Consider the following 15,314-nt stretch of genomic DNA (forward strand, 5'->3'; position numbering starts at 1 on the left):
GCTCAGTAGGTAAGAATACACGCTGTCACGACTGACCACCTAAGGTGATTCTAATCTCTACATAAGATGTGGTGTGTACTCACACAGACAGACAAGGAAATGGTTTTTTTTTAAGAGACATGAATCTAGCTTTAGAAGTCTAGGTCTGAAGCAGGAGAGATGGGTGACTCAGTGGTTAAAATTATACACTGCTCAGTTTTTCAGAGGACATGGCAAGTCCCATGATCCCCATTTTTCATCCCAGAATGACAGTGAGAGACGGGGAGAGGAAGTCAGCTCAAAGTTAGTTTCAACCCAAGAAGCGAGGCATGGTAGTAGACACATGGAAACCAGCACTGAGGCAGGCAGGAGGACCTGGCATCTGACTGCATCCTGGACCACGTAAGACAGTATCTCCAAGCAAAACAAAACAAAAGCAATCAATCAGGCCACCCGAGCCTGTGGCCCTGAGAGGTCGGTGTGCACATCAGTGAGGCAGGCCTACTCCACAGTTTTGGATCCAGCAAGCATTCGCTGGAAAGTTGACATAATATGGAAAGCATAAAGTACTCACTTCAGTCTGTATGACTCTAATCAGGCAGAATAGATGCTGCTGTGTTTTAGCTATGACACCAAACTGCCGACAGCGCTCCAAAAATGTCTCCAAAGATGGGTCGGTTCTTCTTTGCAGTTTACTCCAAAAGAGAGTCAGCTCCCTGTGAGACACAATGGTTGTATTAAATCTTACCTGTGTTTGCTGTCCCATTGACCACTCTCTTTTTCGAGTCAATGAAAGTAAGCTGACAATACATACATACAACACAAACCAGATGAAAAGCTGCCTATGTCCTCCACTGCCTCCCCTAAACAGGCAACACCAGCAAGATCCATCCGGAAAGTTCTCATTTCCCTCCTTCTCTGTGTAAAGCTAAAAGCCAACTACTTCCTTCCTGATGACACTGAACTTGAGCTACAGGTCTCTCTATCTTAAACACACAAAAGTACCCAGCATAACAAACTAATCTTACTTGTACTTTGATTAAGCCTTTCTTAAATTTATTGTTACGTGTGATGATTATTTCTTTTTTTTTTTTTTTTTTTTTTTTGGTTCTTTTTTTCGGAGCTGGGGACCGAACCCAGGGCCTTGCGCTTCCTAGGTAAGCGCTCTACCACTGAGCTAAATCCCCAGCCCCTGATGATTATTTCTGATTCCAATATTTAGACCCACCTGACAAAAAGGAGGAAAGAGTTTTTGTTGGTCTCTTTTTAAAATTAGATTCTATTTCACTTTGAAAGAAGCTTTTTAACAAAGTGTTAAGTGACTAAGATTTTTCTTTCTTTGATTTTTGCAAGGGTAAAATAGAAATCCCAATTAATCCCTTCCTTTTCCAGGACACAGCATTGAACCTAGAGACAGCTACAGGTTCCTGTGACTAGTGGCTGAGTGAAAAGGGGGAGAAAAGACCACTGTAAAAGAAAAGTTGTGTCAGGAACACTAAAGAATTGTGGGAGGAGGCTGGGGAGATGGTTTACTGTGTAGAATGCCGCTGTTCAAGAATGAGGATGTGGACTTGGATCCCCAGCACACATGGAAAAGGCTGGTTACGGCGGACACTGGAATCCCACCCAGTCCTGGGATGCTTGAAACAGGAGGATCCCTGATGCTTGTTGGCCAGCCCAGCCAGCCTAATTGGAAAGTTCTGGGTTTACTGAGAGGAAGCAAGGGAAAAAGGTGGAAGACAACTGTTCTCTGCCCTCCAAACACATGTATTCATGAACACACACGAATGGGAAAAGGTCTGAAGCTAGGTGTGAGTATGGCGCCTCATATCTGTACTTGGAAGGCAGAGGGAAGAGAAGTGCCTTACACTTGGGACCAGCTTGGGCTACAGAATACGATCCTATCCCAAATAACCAATGGGAGAAACAAACAGGAAATAAAGTACAATAAACATGTGGGTGTGGTTTTGAAAATACTTAGAATCTTGGGTCATGAGGACCTGACTTGATTTCCCTGAACTCCTGTGAAGACAGATAGAGAAGTATGAGTCTGTAGTCCTGGTGCTTCTGTTCCAAGATGCCAAGAGACAGAATTTCTAGAGTTCCCAGGCCAGCTAGTCTGGCATATGTAATAGCAAAAAACAAGGAGACCCTGTCTTGATTGAGTGGAAGATGAGAACCCGTGCCCAAGACTGCCCTTTAATCTCTGCAGATCTGACACAGCCAGTACTGTGTCTGCAGAAGCATCCCCCCCATCTCTTCCCACAGAATCTATATTGTTCCACACGGTTTCACTAACTTTTGGAGTGAAAGTTTACCCAGGCATAATGGTGAGCAACAGAGGCAGCAGGATCTCTGTGAATTTGAGGCCAGTCTGGACTACCTGATGAGTTGGAAAATAGCCAGGGCTATGTTGAGAGATTCTGTCTCCATTTAAAAACAAACAAACAAACAAACAAAAAACCCAAAAAAACCAAAAACAAAAAACAAAACAAACAAACAAACAAAACCCCAAAGCCCAAAGTCTAGGTACAACTAGCAGATGTTTTAGTTCCTGAAAACAAAATACATTTAACCAAGAAAAACTTAGGTTTGTTCTTTATCTACTTGCTGAACTTAGAACTTCTAATCTCCAGATTCCTGGGGTGGTGGTGGGGTTGATTTACTTGATTTAATAATAAAACATTTGGGCGGGGGTAGAAAAAAAACAAAACAACAAAAAAATCTCACTGCTATTAACAATTTGTTATATTCATATTATCTCACTCTGGCAAATGTCTACAATGATTAAGACCTGGGGCCCGTATTCCACCGTCTCCTAGCTCAGAGGACACACACGTGTGCTGTTATGGACTCAGCGACAGATTACACCTGCTTCTTAGTCTGTGTTACATGGCTGTGGCCCACAGCAACTTTTCTTCCATGTGTGAAGCCCTAGGCTCAAAGTTTGGGAGTAGAACCAGGAGAACCGAGTGTTGAACGTCAGCTTGGGCTGTGGGAGACCCTGACTTAAAACGAAAAACTTGGGGGTTGGGGATTTGGCTCAGTGGTAGAGCGCTTGCCTAGCAAGCACAAGGCCCTGGGTTCGGTCCCCAGCTCCGAAAAAAAGAAAAGGGAAAAAACAAACCCCAACAACAAAAAAACAAAAACGAAAAACTTGTTTGTTTTCTGGAGGAAAAGCACTCAAGTTAAGAAGCAAAGCTTTGGGGGGCTGGAGAAATGGCTCAGAGGTTAAGAGCACTGACTGCTCTTCCAGAGGTCCTGAGTTCAATTCCCAGCAACCACATGGTGGCTCACAGCCATCTGTAATGGGCCCCTCTTCTGGTGTGTCAAACACACTAGCTACAGTGTATTCATCTAAATAAAAACATCTTTAAAAAAAAAAAAGAAGCAAAACTTTGGGCTTGTGCTTTATAACTTCAACTTGAGACAAACGTTTCTCAATCACTGATTATTCTACTGCTTCATATTGTAATGAATGACAGGGTGAGGAAATTTACAGCATACAAACACTTCTATATAAATGGTAGACAAAAAGGTGGAAAGTGACCACCTGTACTCAGGACTGTCTTCTAATCTCCACAAGTACGACATGGCTATGCCTCTGCACCCATGAGTCACACTATATAGTCAAACGATTCAAACAGATAAAGCAGGCCAGAGGGAGACCACTCAAGGCCCAAGTACATGAAAGGCTTTTACTAAATTTTCTAGAAAAACAAAAACAAAAACAACTAAGCAATCCTCAAGGCTGGCACCTCTCTCAGCTGCTCCAATGCAGTGTTTTCATCACTAATGATATGTTCACTGACGAGTGTTTCCTGCCTATCAAGTTAATCTAATAGATCCAATACATTTACAATTAAGAGTCATTGGATATATTTGTTTCTATTTTTTAGTAACTAAGCATTCTACAGGCATACACAAACAAAATTAAATAAAAAAAATAACACAATGTCTTTTACATGGTACCAAAGTTGCAAATCAAATAGGCACTCAAAGGATTTCCTTTTGCAATGCAAATTTTAGCTGGACTCCTAGGTAATCTGATTTTTTTTCATTAATGGGTTCCTAAATAAGAGCAAGTTACTGCCATAAGATATTAATAAATGTTCAGGGGAAATAATCTTCCTATTTGTTCCATACTGACATAATGCTAATGCTGCCTCAAGGAAGAAGACATCCTGGGAGTCATGAGATAACCACCTACAGGCCAAGCAAGAGAAACATCTTACCTTTCTTTTTTTACATTATACCAATGGCATTTTTATTTAAATGACTTTATTAGTAATCAAGATTTTATTTATATGTTAAGACTTACATCTGATACAGACCCTAAGTCCCATGCTATATACCGACAAACGAAGTATATACAAAGTAAGTGTACTTACCAAGAACAATACACACTGGCCGTCTGCAGCTGCTGGGTAAGGTAAGTCGTGCAAAGAACAAACGCCGTGTTGTCCTGACCCTCAGACTCCAGATTACATATGATGTCTAGTACTTCCTTGCAGTCCACCTTTGCAATCTGTCAAAAAACGAGATAACTAAGGTAAAAATTTAACATTTTCTGTAAAGCCTATTATGTAAAAGGGAAACTTCTGGAATACCTTCTATCTTTTGTAATTTCTTTGACAAGAATTAGAGGGATGGTGACTACTTCACTGACTAATGTCTGAGTGTACAGCATGAAGGCTTCATTTATCAAACTATTAAGATGAGAAAGGTATGGGCATTTTGTAAAGAAGCTCCATTTTGTTCTTTATTACAGTATTCACAAACACTACTACCATGAGCTCAATATTTCCATCACTGGTTATTTCCATCAAAAATTATATCCCTTTTTTCTCTTCCTTAAACTCCTCAGTGCTTAAGTAGTGAACACAGAGGCTTAATATGTTCATCCACCACTCTACAACTGAGCTTCATCCACCCATCCCTCATTCTTTTTTTTTTTTTTTTGGTTCTTTTTTTTTTTTTTTCGGAGCTGGGGATCGAACCCAGGGCCTTGCGCTTCCTAGGCAAGCGCTTTACCACTGAGCTAAATCCCCAACCCCCATCCCTCATTCTTAAGTAGAAATAAAAATGTTTACTAAGCGCACTGAAAAGGGAAGAAGAATGGACAGTAACAGTACCGCCTACCACCTGAGGAATGCCCTACCACATCCTGTCTCCTCTCCTCCTCTTATGAAACTGCTTACCCTAACTTTAAAGACACTCAAGGGGTGACCTACTCATTTCCTTCCTTCTTCCTGTATCTGAATGAGTCCCCTCAAACATTGCAAACTTTTATTTCCTAGGATTCTGAAACTAGCTAATCTCCCCCTCTCCTGCTGTAAAACGTGCGTGTCATCACTCAAGTGAAAGTTACGGGACAATTCCTGAGATCCCTCCTGCCACCGTGTTGGATCCAGGATCAGAATCAGAATCAGATTGTCAGGTGTGCTTATGTGCGTCTCTACCTGCTGAGCCATCTTGCTGGTCCTCTGAAAAAGCTAGTCGTTTTCATTCCTGGCTTCAATTTTTCTCTTTCTTTCAGGTTTCTTTTTTTTTTTTTTAGATCAGGTTTCACTATGTGTAGCTTTGGCTGTCTTGGAACTCATTTTGTAGATCAGGCTGGTCATGAATTTACAGAGAACCACTGCTTCTATATCCAGCTTGGCTCCAAGAACTCTTCCAGCTCAGACTTTGTCCTAAATCTCACATGGCCAACAAGCCTCTCTTCCTTTTCAAGGCTGGGATTATAGGAGTGTGCCACTATTTTTGTGATGGTGGCTTATTTTATTTTTAAATGTTTTCTGGGTATTGAACTCTGGTTTTCACTCTTGTATAGCAAGCACTTTATTGACTCAGTTATATTACAATGCTCTTTTTAAATATTTATTTATTTATCTCTGATACAGGGTCTACTGTGTGGTGCAGGCTGTCCTGGGATTCACTATATACTCAGGCTAACTTGAACTCACAGCAATTCTAACCCTCAGTTCCCCAATGCTGGGATTAAACATGGGCCACCTGCTGGATTCTTGAAAATTATGTTTGACTCTGCAGTGACCCCTCCAGCCCAATGAGATAGCAACCAAAGTATCAACACTAATCCATGAAAGTAAGACTAGAAGTAAAGTCCAAGCCTGGAGGTGGTGGGGAGTGGAGCTGGGATGGCAGAGGCAGGTGGATCTCTGTGAGTTCAAGACCAGCCTGGGCTACACAGAGAAACCTTGTTTCAAAAAGACCAACCCAAAAAACAAAACAAAAGGCCCAAACTCATTTCAAAGCCTAGGAAATGCCTCTTCACAACTGTTTAGGGCTGTAGTTACAACCCTGTGGTAGTGTGATCCTTTAGCAGACATGAAGCCCTGGGTTAAAAACTGTTTTAGAAGAATTCTACTTTAGGAGTAAAATACTTAAATATTTAAGTCAAATTCTTCACAACTTTCCTACCTTAGTGGAAAAAAATACAAGTATTAAGATGATAATTTTAGAGCCAGGAGTGGTGGCTCATGCCTTTAAGCTGATCAGGTGGCTCTCTATTGTTTAACAAAATCTCAATCTAAAGATACACCCTAGAATTTCTATGCTCCTGTTTACTCTTCTACTTCCAAACTGAATCCCCACTGGGTCCTGTTTAAATGCATTTGCTCTGTTTATCATTTATACTTAGTGCTGCCTCAATTCCCAGCAGAGTTAGACTGGTGAGTAAATTAGATCCTGTTTATATTTTCTTGTCTCTATCTAGAGAAGAAATAAGTATTTGCTATTGTGCTTACCAACTACAAGAGTCAGGAAATATGTAGTTCATTCACATTCAGACCAAACAGTTCCTGCTCTTAAGTACCCCACTACTGTAGCACAAAAGCAGCCAGAGACAGGAAAGAGCCAAGAATGATTGCGTACCCAAAGACTCAAAAACCTATTCATATACAAAAAGTGGAATGAGACAGTGGACTTCTACACACATTGTCCTCCTCACATTTATGTACCATGCAACAACATGCTTGGGTACATGTGTGCAAGTGCATGTACACACTCATAAATAAATAAATGTAATCTAGTAAATCTTAGTTAGGGACCAGAAAGATAGCTCAGTGGTTAAGAGCACTAGCTGCTCTTCCAGAAGACCCAAGTTAGATTCCCAGAGCCCAGATGGTGGCTCACAAGCATCAGGAACTTACACTCTCATCTGACCTCCACAGGAATTGGCATGCATGTGGGGCACATACATGCAGTTAGACACAGCTCTCATACACATTTTAAAAAACTCAACCCCCAAGTCTAAAACACATTTTAATTAGTTCCAATGACTTATCATTCAATTCTATACAAACTGTTCCAACACAGAACGCCAAATTCCAAGGTATTCTGTTTTTTAGATTCCCCAGTTCCTAATTTGTCTAACTATGCACTGGCAATGAATTCTGGCTTTCACATGACCCAGTCAATTAATCTTAATTGTATGTGTTTGGCAAAATGGTCCCCAGCAGAGGTTTCCCATGACATGCACCCATTACTAGGACACCCACAGGTGCTGACACAAAGAACTCTTATTCCCAGCTGTCCCTCAGGTTAATTCAACTCTTCTCCTAAAAGCTGAAATAGAGTGAAAACTGTGCTATGTTAAAATACACGCCGAATAAAAACACCAATTAATGAACATGTAGCAAGCCACCAGTAGTCTTCCAAAATAAGAGTTCTTTATAATTCTATTGCTGACTAGATGAAACCAGTGCTTCTTTTAACATAATTCTGTGTGCTAAATGTTTTTGTCCTGATAAATCTAACAAATTAATTCAAATTAAAAGAAATATTTAAAATTACACTAACATTTATGAAGTTCAATTCTCAACACTGAAGAGGGGAAGTGATGAGACACTGCTCATCACTTTCTACCCAATGGAAATCAATGGCACAGAGGAAAGACAGCCAAGGAGCCAGCTGAACTGCCTTTAGCCTGACTTCAGACTATCATTAGCATGAAGGCTTTGGGAACATTTCCATGTTGGCATCACTGGTAGAGTATAGAAGGCTGTTTTCATGAAGACTGCAATTTAGTGGTGGTAACACTGATAATTTTTAGTATCATAAGAGTTGGTAAACTTCTGGCAAAGGGGACAGAAGAAAATACTCTCAGCCTTTACCAAAGAGTTCTGCTTTCTTAAGTACCCCACTACTGTAGCACAAAAGTAGCCAGAGACAGTTACGAGCCAAGAGTGGTAGAAACAGGCACAGGTGGGCATGCTGGCGTATGCTTATAGAAGCCTCACTACTTGGGAGGCTGAGGAGTGAACCAAGAGTTTGAGGCTAATCTAGACTGTATGAATGTTCACTATTACCTGAGATAAACCAACAGAAAACAGGTACAGCCGCATGTCATAGAGGGTAGTAAGTTAATGTTATCCAGATTATGTAACTGGATACATTACAGTGCTGGCCCAAAGATGAGACTGACAATGCAGACAGGTTGTAGAGCGGCAGCGGACTCATTTCCCATAGTGGTTCCCTGCAAACTCAGCAACCTCCTCACAAATGAAGCAAGTAAGAAACTTAATGAGCAACTCTGTTTACTTACTTAGTTGTTTGACTGACTTAGCATAGCAGCACAAGGCAAGTACTATTATCAGAGTTATAACTTAACCCCTTAATTTGTTATTAATAAACCAAGAAAGATCATGACTAAAACAAAGCTGACTGCTACATGTATCATCTTGAACACATGTACAGTCCAAGGTTCAACTGCAGCACCATTAGACAACAAGCACCCATAAGCTGACTTGTCTCCTCATGATTCCTGGCTCCTCCACTCACTCCTCTGGGGGTTTCTCTATGAAGGCTACATTATAGGCGTGCACTACCATGTATTATTATCCTAAGTATCTGAAGTCATATACTATTCTTATTGTCCCTATTTCTGCCCTGTCAGTGAAGGCTGTTGTTTCTCACAATCTCTTGCCCTAAACCTAATACACTACTTTTTTTAAAAAATTTATTTTTATTGGATATTGTATGTATTTACATTTCAAATGTTATCCCCTTTCTCCCTTCTTCCATTCCCCTTGCTTCTATGAGGATGCTCCCACTCCCACCTTAACACCCTTGCATTCCCGTACATTGGGGAAATGAGCCTTCATAGGACCAAGGGCTTCTCCTCGCATTGATGCTGGACAAGGCCATCCTCTGCTACATATGTGGTTGTTGCCATGGGTCCCTTGGTTAGTGGTTTAGTCCCTGGGAGCTCTGAGGGTCTGGTTGGTTGATACTGTTGTTCTTTCTATGGGGTTACACTATTCTTTAAATCAGATTTAATTCAGATTTCTAATGGAATGCAGAAGGACTCTCAGTTATCCTCTAGGACAGCAGAGTGAAAAAGACAGATCTGTTACACAAGTGAAGAGGAGGAACTAATTTTCTGCCTCCAACAGCAGAAGAGACGTACATACACAGAGTCAAAGAGGTAAGCAGACATTCAGGAACTAAAAGAACATCTGTTCCAAGTACCTCAGTCTCTGCAGAATGACAAGGAGAAGTCATCAACAACAGGTTTCAGAGAGAGAGAGATTTCCTACGGTGGTGGGTGGTAAGTGGGCTAAAGAAATGCATATATACATCTGATTTAAAGATGAATTAGTTGGTAAGCTTTTCTCAACCTGTCAGCCCAGTGGATGCAAGTAAATACCACAGAGTAGATAAAGAGTTGAGGCAGTCAGTAAGAGATTCAATTAAGGACAAGAATAACAGAGGACCTGAGGAGAATATGCCTTACAATGGTAACTGAGTAGAGAGAGTTGTGAGATTGTGGTGAGGATGAGGCAGGGTGGTAAAGGCACAGGAACAATGGATCCTTACTGGTGCTAGTAAAGTCCATACAGTAAAGAGAAAGAAACAAAAACAGAGCAGGATACAGGGGAAAATTTCAACTTAGAAACTACTATGTAGTAGAGATCTTAGAGGTGCCTACATTTAGTTATAAATTTCAGCTGGCAGTGGGCTCGCAGAGAAGACACCTGCAAACAATCCTAGTGACCAGAGCTTCCCAGAAACCAGGTAAAAGAGAATTAACATCAAAACTTATCCTCTGGCATCTACGTGAATGTCATGACATGCATGCTTACAAAAACACATCACACACGTATACACCTGTGTGCACACACGCACAATTATAAAAAGATGCTTCAGTGTAGAAGTAAGGATTCATGGTTGGTTGAATGTGGAATGGCAGCTGAGATGAGAAGTAACTAACGGAGTGAAGCCTGAGCGTTCCTGGTCTTCTGTGTGATTTATTACACATCTGGGGAGAATTGTCCACACTTTCTAAGGACAATGAGACAATTGATAAAACAGATTTTAAAGACTCAATCATTTTATTAACATTATATGCACTCCTTGACCACAAGGTGGGAGAGAGGAAGGGACAGGAGAGGGAAAGAGGATGGGGGTGGGGGAGAGGGGAATGTGATCTGGTATTGGGTGGGGGGAAAAGGACTGAAGCCCTGAGGGCCAGCAGAAAGAATGGAAATAGTGGGCCTCAGGCGGTAGGAAGTTGGGAGGACCCTCCAGATTGTACCAGAGACCTGGGAAGTGAGAGACTCTCAGACTCAAAGGGGGGAGGGAGGGAGGCTAAATGGAAAGCCTAAGAGTGGGGAGAGGGAACTTATTGAACCCACTTCCAGCAGAAAGACAGGGCATCAAATGAGGGATGGGGTTGCTATCCCACAGCCAAAGCTCTGTCCTACAATTCTTCCTGTCTGAAATGCAGGGATGGAAATGGAGAAGAGCCTGAGGAAGATGGTCCAGCAACAGGCCCAAAGTGGGATCCAGCTCAAGTGGAGGCCCCAAAAACTGACACCATTACTGAGGCTATGGGGTGTTCACTAAAAGGGCCCTACCAAAAGACCCAACAAGCAGCTAATGCAAATATGTGCACCCAACCAATGAACAGAAGCTGCTGACCCCTCTGGTTGAATTAGGGAAAAAAGCTAGAGGAAGCTAAGCAGGAGGGCAACCCAGTAGGAGGACCAGCTGTCTCAATAAATCTGGACTCCTGAGATCTCTCAGACACTGGATCCAGGCAGCATACACCAGCTGAGATGAGGCCTCCAACACACATACAGCAGAGGACTCCCAGGTCTGGGTTCAGTCAGAGAAGATGCACCCAACTCTCAAGAGACTAGAGGGCCCAGGAAGTTTAGAGGTCTGGTGGGGTGGGTGGGGACATCCTTGTGGAGACTGGGATGGGGAGTGGGGTGGGAGGAAGAGTGCAGGGAGGAGGTACGGGATGTGGAACTCTCAGGGGGTAGACTGGGAGGGGAATAAAGTCTGGAGTGTAAAAATAAATAAATAAAAAGTTTAAAAAAAAATACCCCCCAGTTTTCCAAAAGATCAAGTGAAGTAACATTATTCTGCATTACTCTTCATAAAATTTTAATCCTCTAAAATAAAATGACCAGACATATATGATGTTAATTTATCACTTAAATATAGATAATATTCACTTTTGTGTTAACTATAGATATCTATATAATATATAATGTACAATAATGACTGATATATGAGGTACTGCATGTAATGTGTAAAATATATGTGGTATATGGTAAGTGGGTGTGATATATGATATATAATGTATAATACACACACATATATATTCTTATATATGATTGTGTTATGCCATATGTGGTACGTGGTTTGTGATATGTAGTATATTATTAGCAGATAGAATACAGAATTTAGTGTTCAGTGGATAGTATACAGTATTTAGCAGATAGTAGACGATATGACATGTTATTTGTGATATGTGACATAATAACTACATTGTAGGATGATGTCGTCATACAGGTGAGGCAGGTACAGGATAGAACAAGGCCTGTCATTGAACAAGGAAGGAAGGATGGGCGGGAGAAAAGCTTGAAGGAAGAGGAGGAGACTGGAACGGAAGAGAGGAGGAGAGGAAGAGAGGAGGAGAGGAGGAGAGGAAGAGAGGAGGAGAGGAGGAGAGGAAGAGAGGAGGAGAGGAGGAGAGGAGGAAACTGCAGAGAAGCTGTGGAGACAACATGGAAGCTGAGGTTAAGGTTCCATGCCGTACCTTTACAGGTTGTTATGAACGTTCTAAGGGATGGATGTGTATTGGGCTTTGTATATTTAAGTGGGCAATTATATCTTATCAATTGGATCCAAGGTTATTGTGTTGTGTGTTCTTTCATGTGCAGATTTAAATGTAAGAGTGTGTTTCTGGTATGGAAACCTGCCTGGGGAACTGGATGGGTAGAGATTATTGCCAGGCTCAGAGAGAGGTCTTTGGCAGTGTGCTATGGGATGGAGCAGAGCAGGTGAGACGCTTTGCTGACTGAGATGAAGATGTCTACCAGCTATCTTGGGGCACTTCGGTGCCGGACCAAGGGGGGGGGGGTAAGAAGAAAACAACCTTATTATAATTTTACAACACTACACAATTGTAGATATCAATTAACTACATATAAATATTACTTTTCTATTGGGTTAATGCCCTATTTCAGGACTTTAAGAACAAATATAAAATAACTTGAGGGTAGAAAATGTTAGGTAGTTTTTTTTCTAGCCACATTCTATGCATGCATGCATGTATATTTTTAAAATCTATGTTACAAAACATTCTGAAGTAATAAATTTGTCTACTTTGAAAAATGTACTCCATGGTGTCCAGTTTAACCAGTTAATTTTTAGTAAAGTATATTCATGGATCTTAGAGTCCTGCACTTCTGTGTTGCAGAAGGCCAAACCACAAAGTGTTAACTAAGTTAAAAATCAAGTCCCACATTCCTTGTATTATTCCTTAACCTAATAATTTCCTAAATCCAATAAAGTTCGAACTGTAAGAAGAAAAGCTACTTTCCTATCAGACGATTACACGGTAGAGCAGTACTTGTAAACACTTATAAACTTCACTTGAACATTCTTAATTACCCACTAGAAACCCAACTATACCAATCCCAACTGCATGAGCTGAAGGTAGACAAGATGGCTAAAGCACTGGTTTTTGTGGCATAAAAGATGAACTGTTGGGTTTGGTCCCCAGCTCCGAAAAAAAGAACCAAAAAAAAAAAAAAAAAGATGAACTGTGGCTTTCACTCTGGATGAAGGGAAATAAACAATGCCATGCCTGTGCTGACACATCGTAGTTACAACCAGACTGAACAGTTACCTAAGGCACTCACTCACCTCCTGAATAGCCTCTTCGCTGGGAAGCATGGAGCACAAGCACGTGACATAGGCTTGCTGAAAACATGATACCTGCGCAAGTTCTTTAGACTCTGCGCACAGTTTTGATAGAGCAGTGGCTTGGGGGATGCAGTTAGACTTCAACAAATGTTTGATTCTCATTTGTAGAAAGGAAGGTCCTTCTTGTGCAATCAATTTGTTAACTACAAAAAAGGAAAAAAAATGCAATAGTATGACAATATACCACATGGCAGAGTAGTGATGACACTTTCATCTTTCTGCTTTTGCCTTTTTTCCTTCTGAGACTGGTGAATTTCAGGCTGCCGCAAGGTCACCACTATACAGCTGAGGATGACCTTTAGTTGATGATTCTCCTGCCTCTAATTGTTGTTACTGAATCCTGAGTTGCTATAAATGTGTGTTTATTCTAGTCTCAAGACTCCTCTAACAAAGGCAAGAGGAAAATAGAGCTAAAAAATTTCATGTTAGTTTTATTCTAAACACCAAACGTTTTACTGAAACTGTCAATATTTCAGAATTATTCAATCATCTCCCCTCTCACTTTCTGCAAAGTCCAGTAAAGAACAGTTAAGAATAGTGAAATCAACTATAAGTGCAAATAAATTCAAGAAAATGAAACAAGTGGCCTACACAATATTAACTACTACCAAGTAGATGCATATGAGGCACCAACTTTTATGCTAAATGTTCTTATATCTCATTTATTCTTCACACCACCACCAAGGCAAGTAATAACCGCAGATTAAAGTTAGAAAAATTAACATTCAGAGAAGTTAGGTCACTTGCCAAGGATTCCAAAGCCAGTGGTGCTGTTTCCTCTAAACCAGGCATTTCTCAAAGTGTGTTCCAGCGACCAAAAGACCTGAGAGATAGTCCTAGAAAAAAAAAGGATTCCTTGGTCAAATCTCTGAACAGTCCTGCAATGAATAAAACTGTTCATGTATATTTAGCCCAGTGTTTCCCAAGCTGATTTGACCAGAGAACCCTTTTATGAATAATTAGTCCCTTATAAAATATATACGCCTGGTTTAGTACACACTTTGGAAAGCCACTCAGCAATCTGTGACATTATACAGCCTTCCCTACTAATGTTGCATTCAAGCAAGTTAAGCCGAAACCGCTTTAGGTGGCTAGTCTAAGGCACTGCTTCTCAGACTTGAAAATGGCCCCTAAGAACACAGGAGACTTACTTAAATGCAGATTCGGACTCTAGGTCTAAAGATGGAGCTTTAATTTTTTTTTTTTTTTTGATACAGGGCCTTCCTGTATCTATCTCTGGATAGCCTGGAATGCTCTATATAGACCAATCTTGGCCTTGAACTTGCCTTTGTTGAGATTAAATAAAGTGAGTGCCACAATTTCCTAGAACTTTAAGCTAAAAGTACGGCCTAAGCCTGGCATGATGGTATATGCTTGTAATCCTAGCATGAGAGACCAAAAAAGATTCTTTTATGTGTGTATGTAAGTATGTATGTATGTATGTATGTATTCATATTCAGGTTTGTGTGCTTAAATGTGTACCATATCCGTAGCTCTAAGTTACAGAGTAGTGCCACCACATGTGTGCTGGGAATCAAACCTAGGACCTCTTGAAAGCAACCACAGATCCATCTCTCCAGACTGCAAGATTCATTTAAAAGAGAAAGAAAGAAAGATCAAAAGCAAGAAAACTCCCTTTTATTTTTACATCAGTACTTTAGTTTCCCTCCTAGAGAAACAATTCTTTTCATTTTTTTCTGTACCCCTCCATAAACAGTCCCTTTCTTGACCAACCAAGTAAATGACATAGTAGTTCATTCTACCACCAATCTCTTAGAGTTGCTGTCAACCAACCTCGCTGTTTGGATGTACTATAATTCATCTCAATGATTCCCTACTGACCCATTTCCAAGCTGTTTTCAATCTTAGCAGTTATCAATAATGATGTGATTCACGAGAGCATATACCAAACAGAACAAACAAAGCCCAAGAAGTAGGACTACTAGGTTAAAGGCTTTGTTCAATAATTCTGGCCTAAAGTGCCAAACTTCTCCAGAAGTTGTGCCTACTTTTTAACTACTTCTGCGTTCCAACTCTGAAGACTCAGATTTAGCAGGCAGAGCGTGAGTCTCAGTATCATATGCTTTTGG

The 15,314-nt window shown here is 40.9% G+C and overlaps 1 protein-coding gene across 1 annotated transcript in view; it reads right to left on the reverse strand.

The window, feature by feature from the left end:
* The window catches only part of Rlf (RLF zinc finger), a 55,638-nt gene that overhangs the window by 8,437 nt on the left and 31,887 nt on the right, over window positions 1-15,314 (reverse strand). Inside the window, exons 5-7 of the mRNA NM_001427447.1 lie at window positions 13,165-13,367; window positions 4,371-4,507; window positions 554-695 (exon numbers count right to left, since the gene is read on the reverse strand). Coding sequence (NP_001414376.1) covers window positions 554-695; window positions 4,371-4,507; window positions 13,165-13,367 — 482 coding nt within the window. The remainder of the gene's footprint in view (window positions 1-553; window positions 696-4,370; window positions 4,508-13,164; window positions 13,368-15,314) is intronic.

This window comes from Rattus norvegicus, chromosome 5, assembly GCF_036323735.1.
Source record: "Rattus norvegicus strain BN/NHsdMcwi chromosome 5, GRCr8, whole genome shotgun sequence".
Lineage (NCBI taxonomy): Eukaryota > Metazoa > Chordata > Mammalia > Rodentia > Muridae > Rattus > Rattus norvegicus.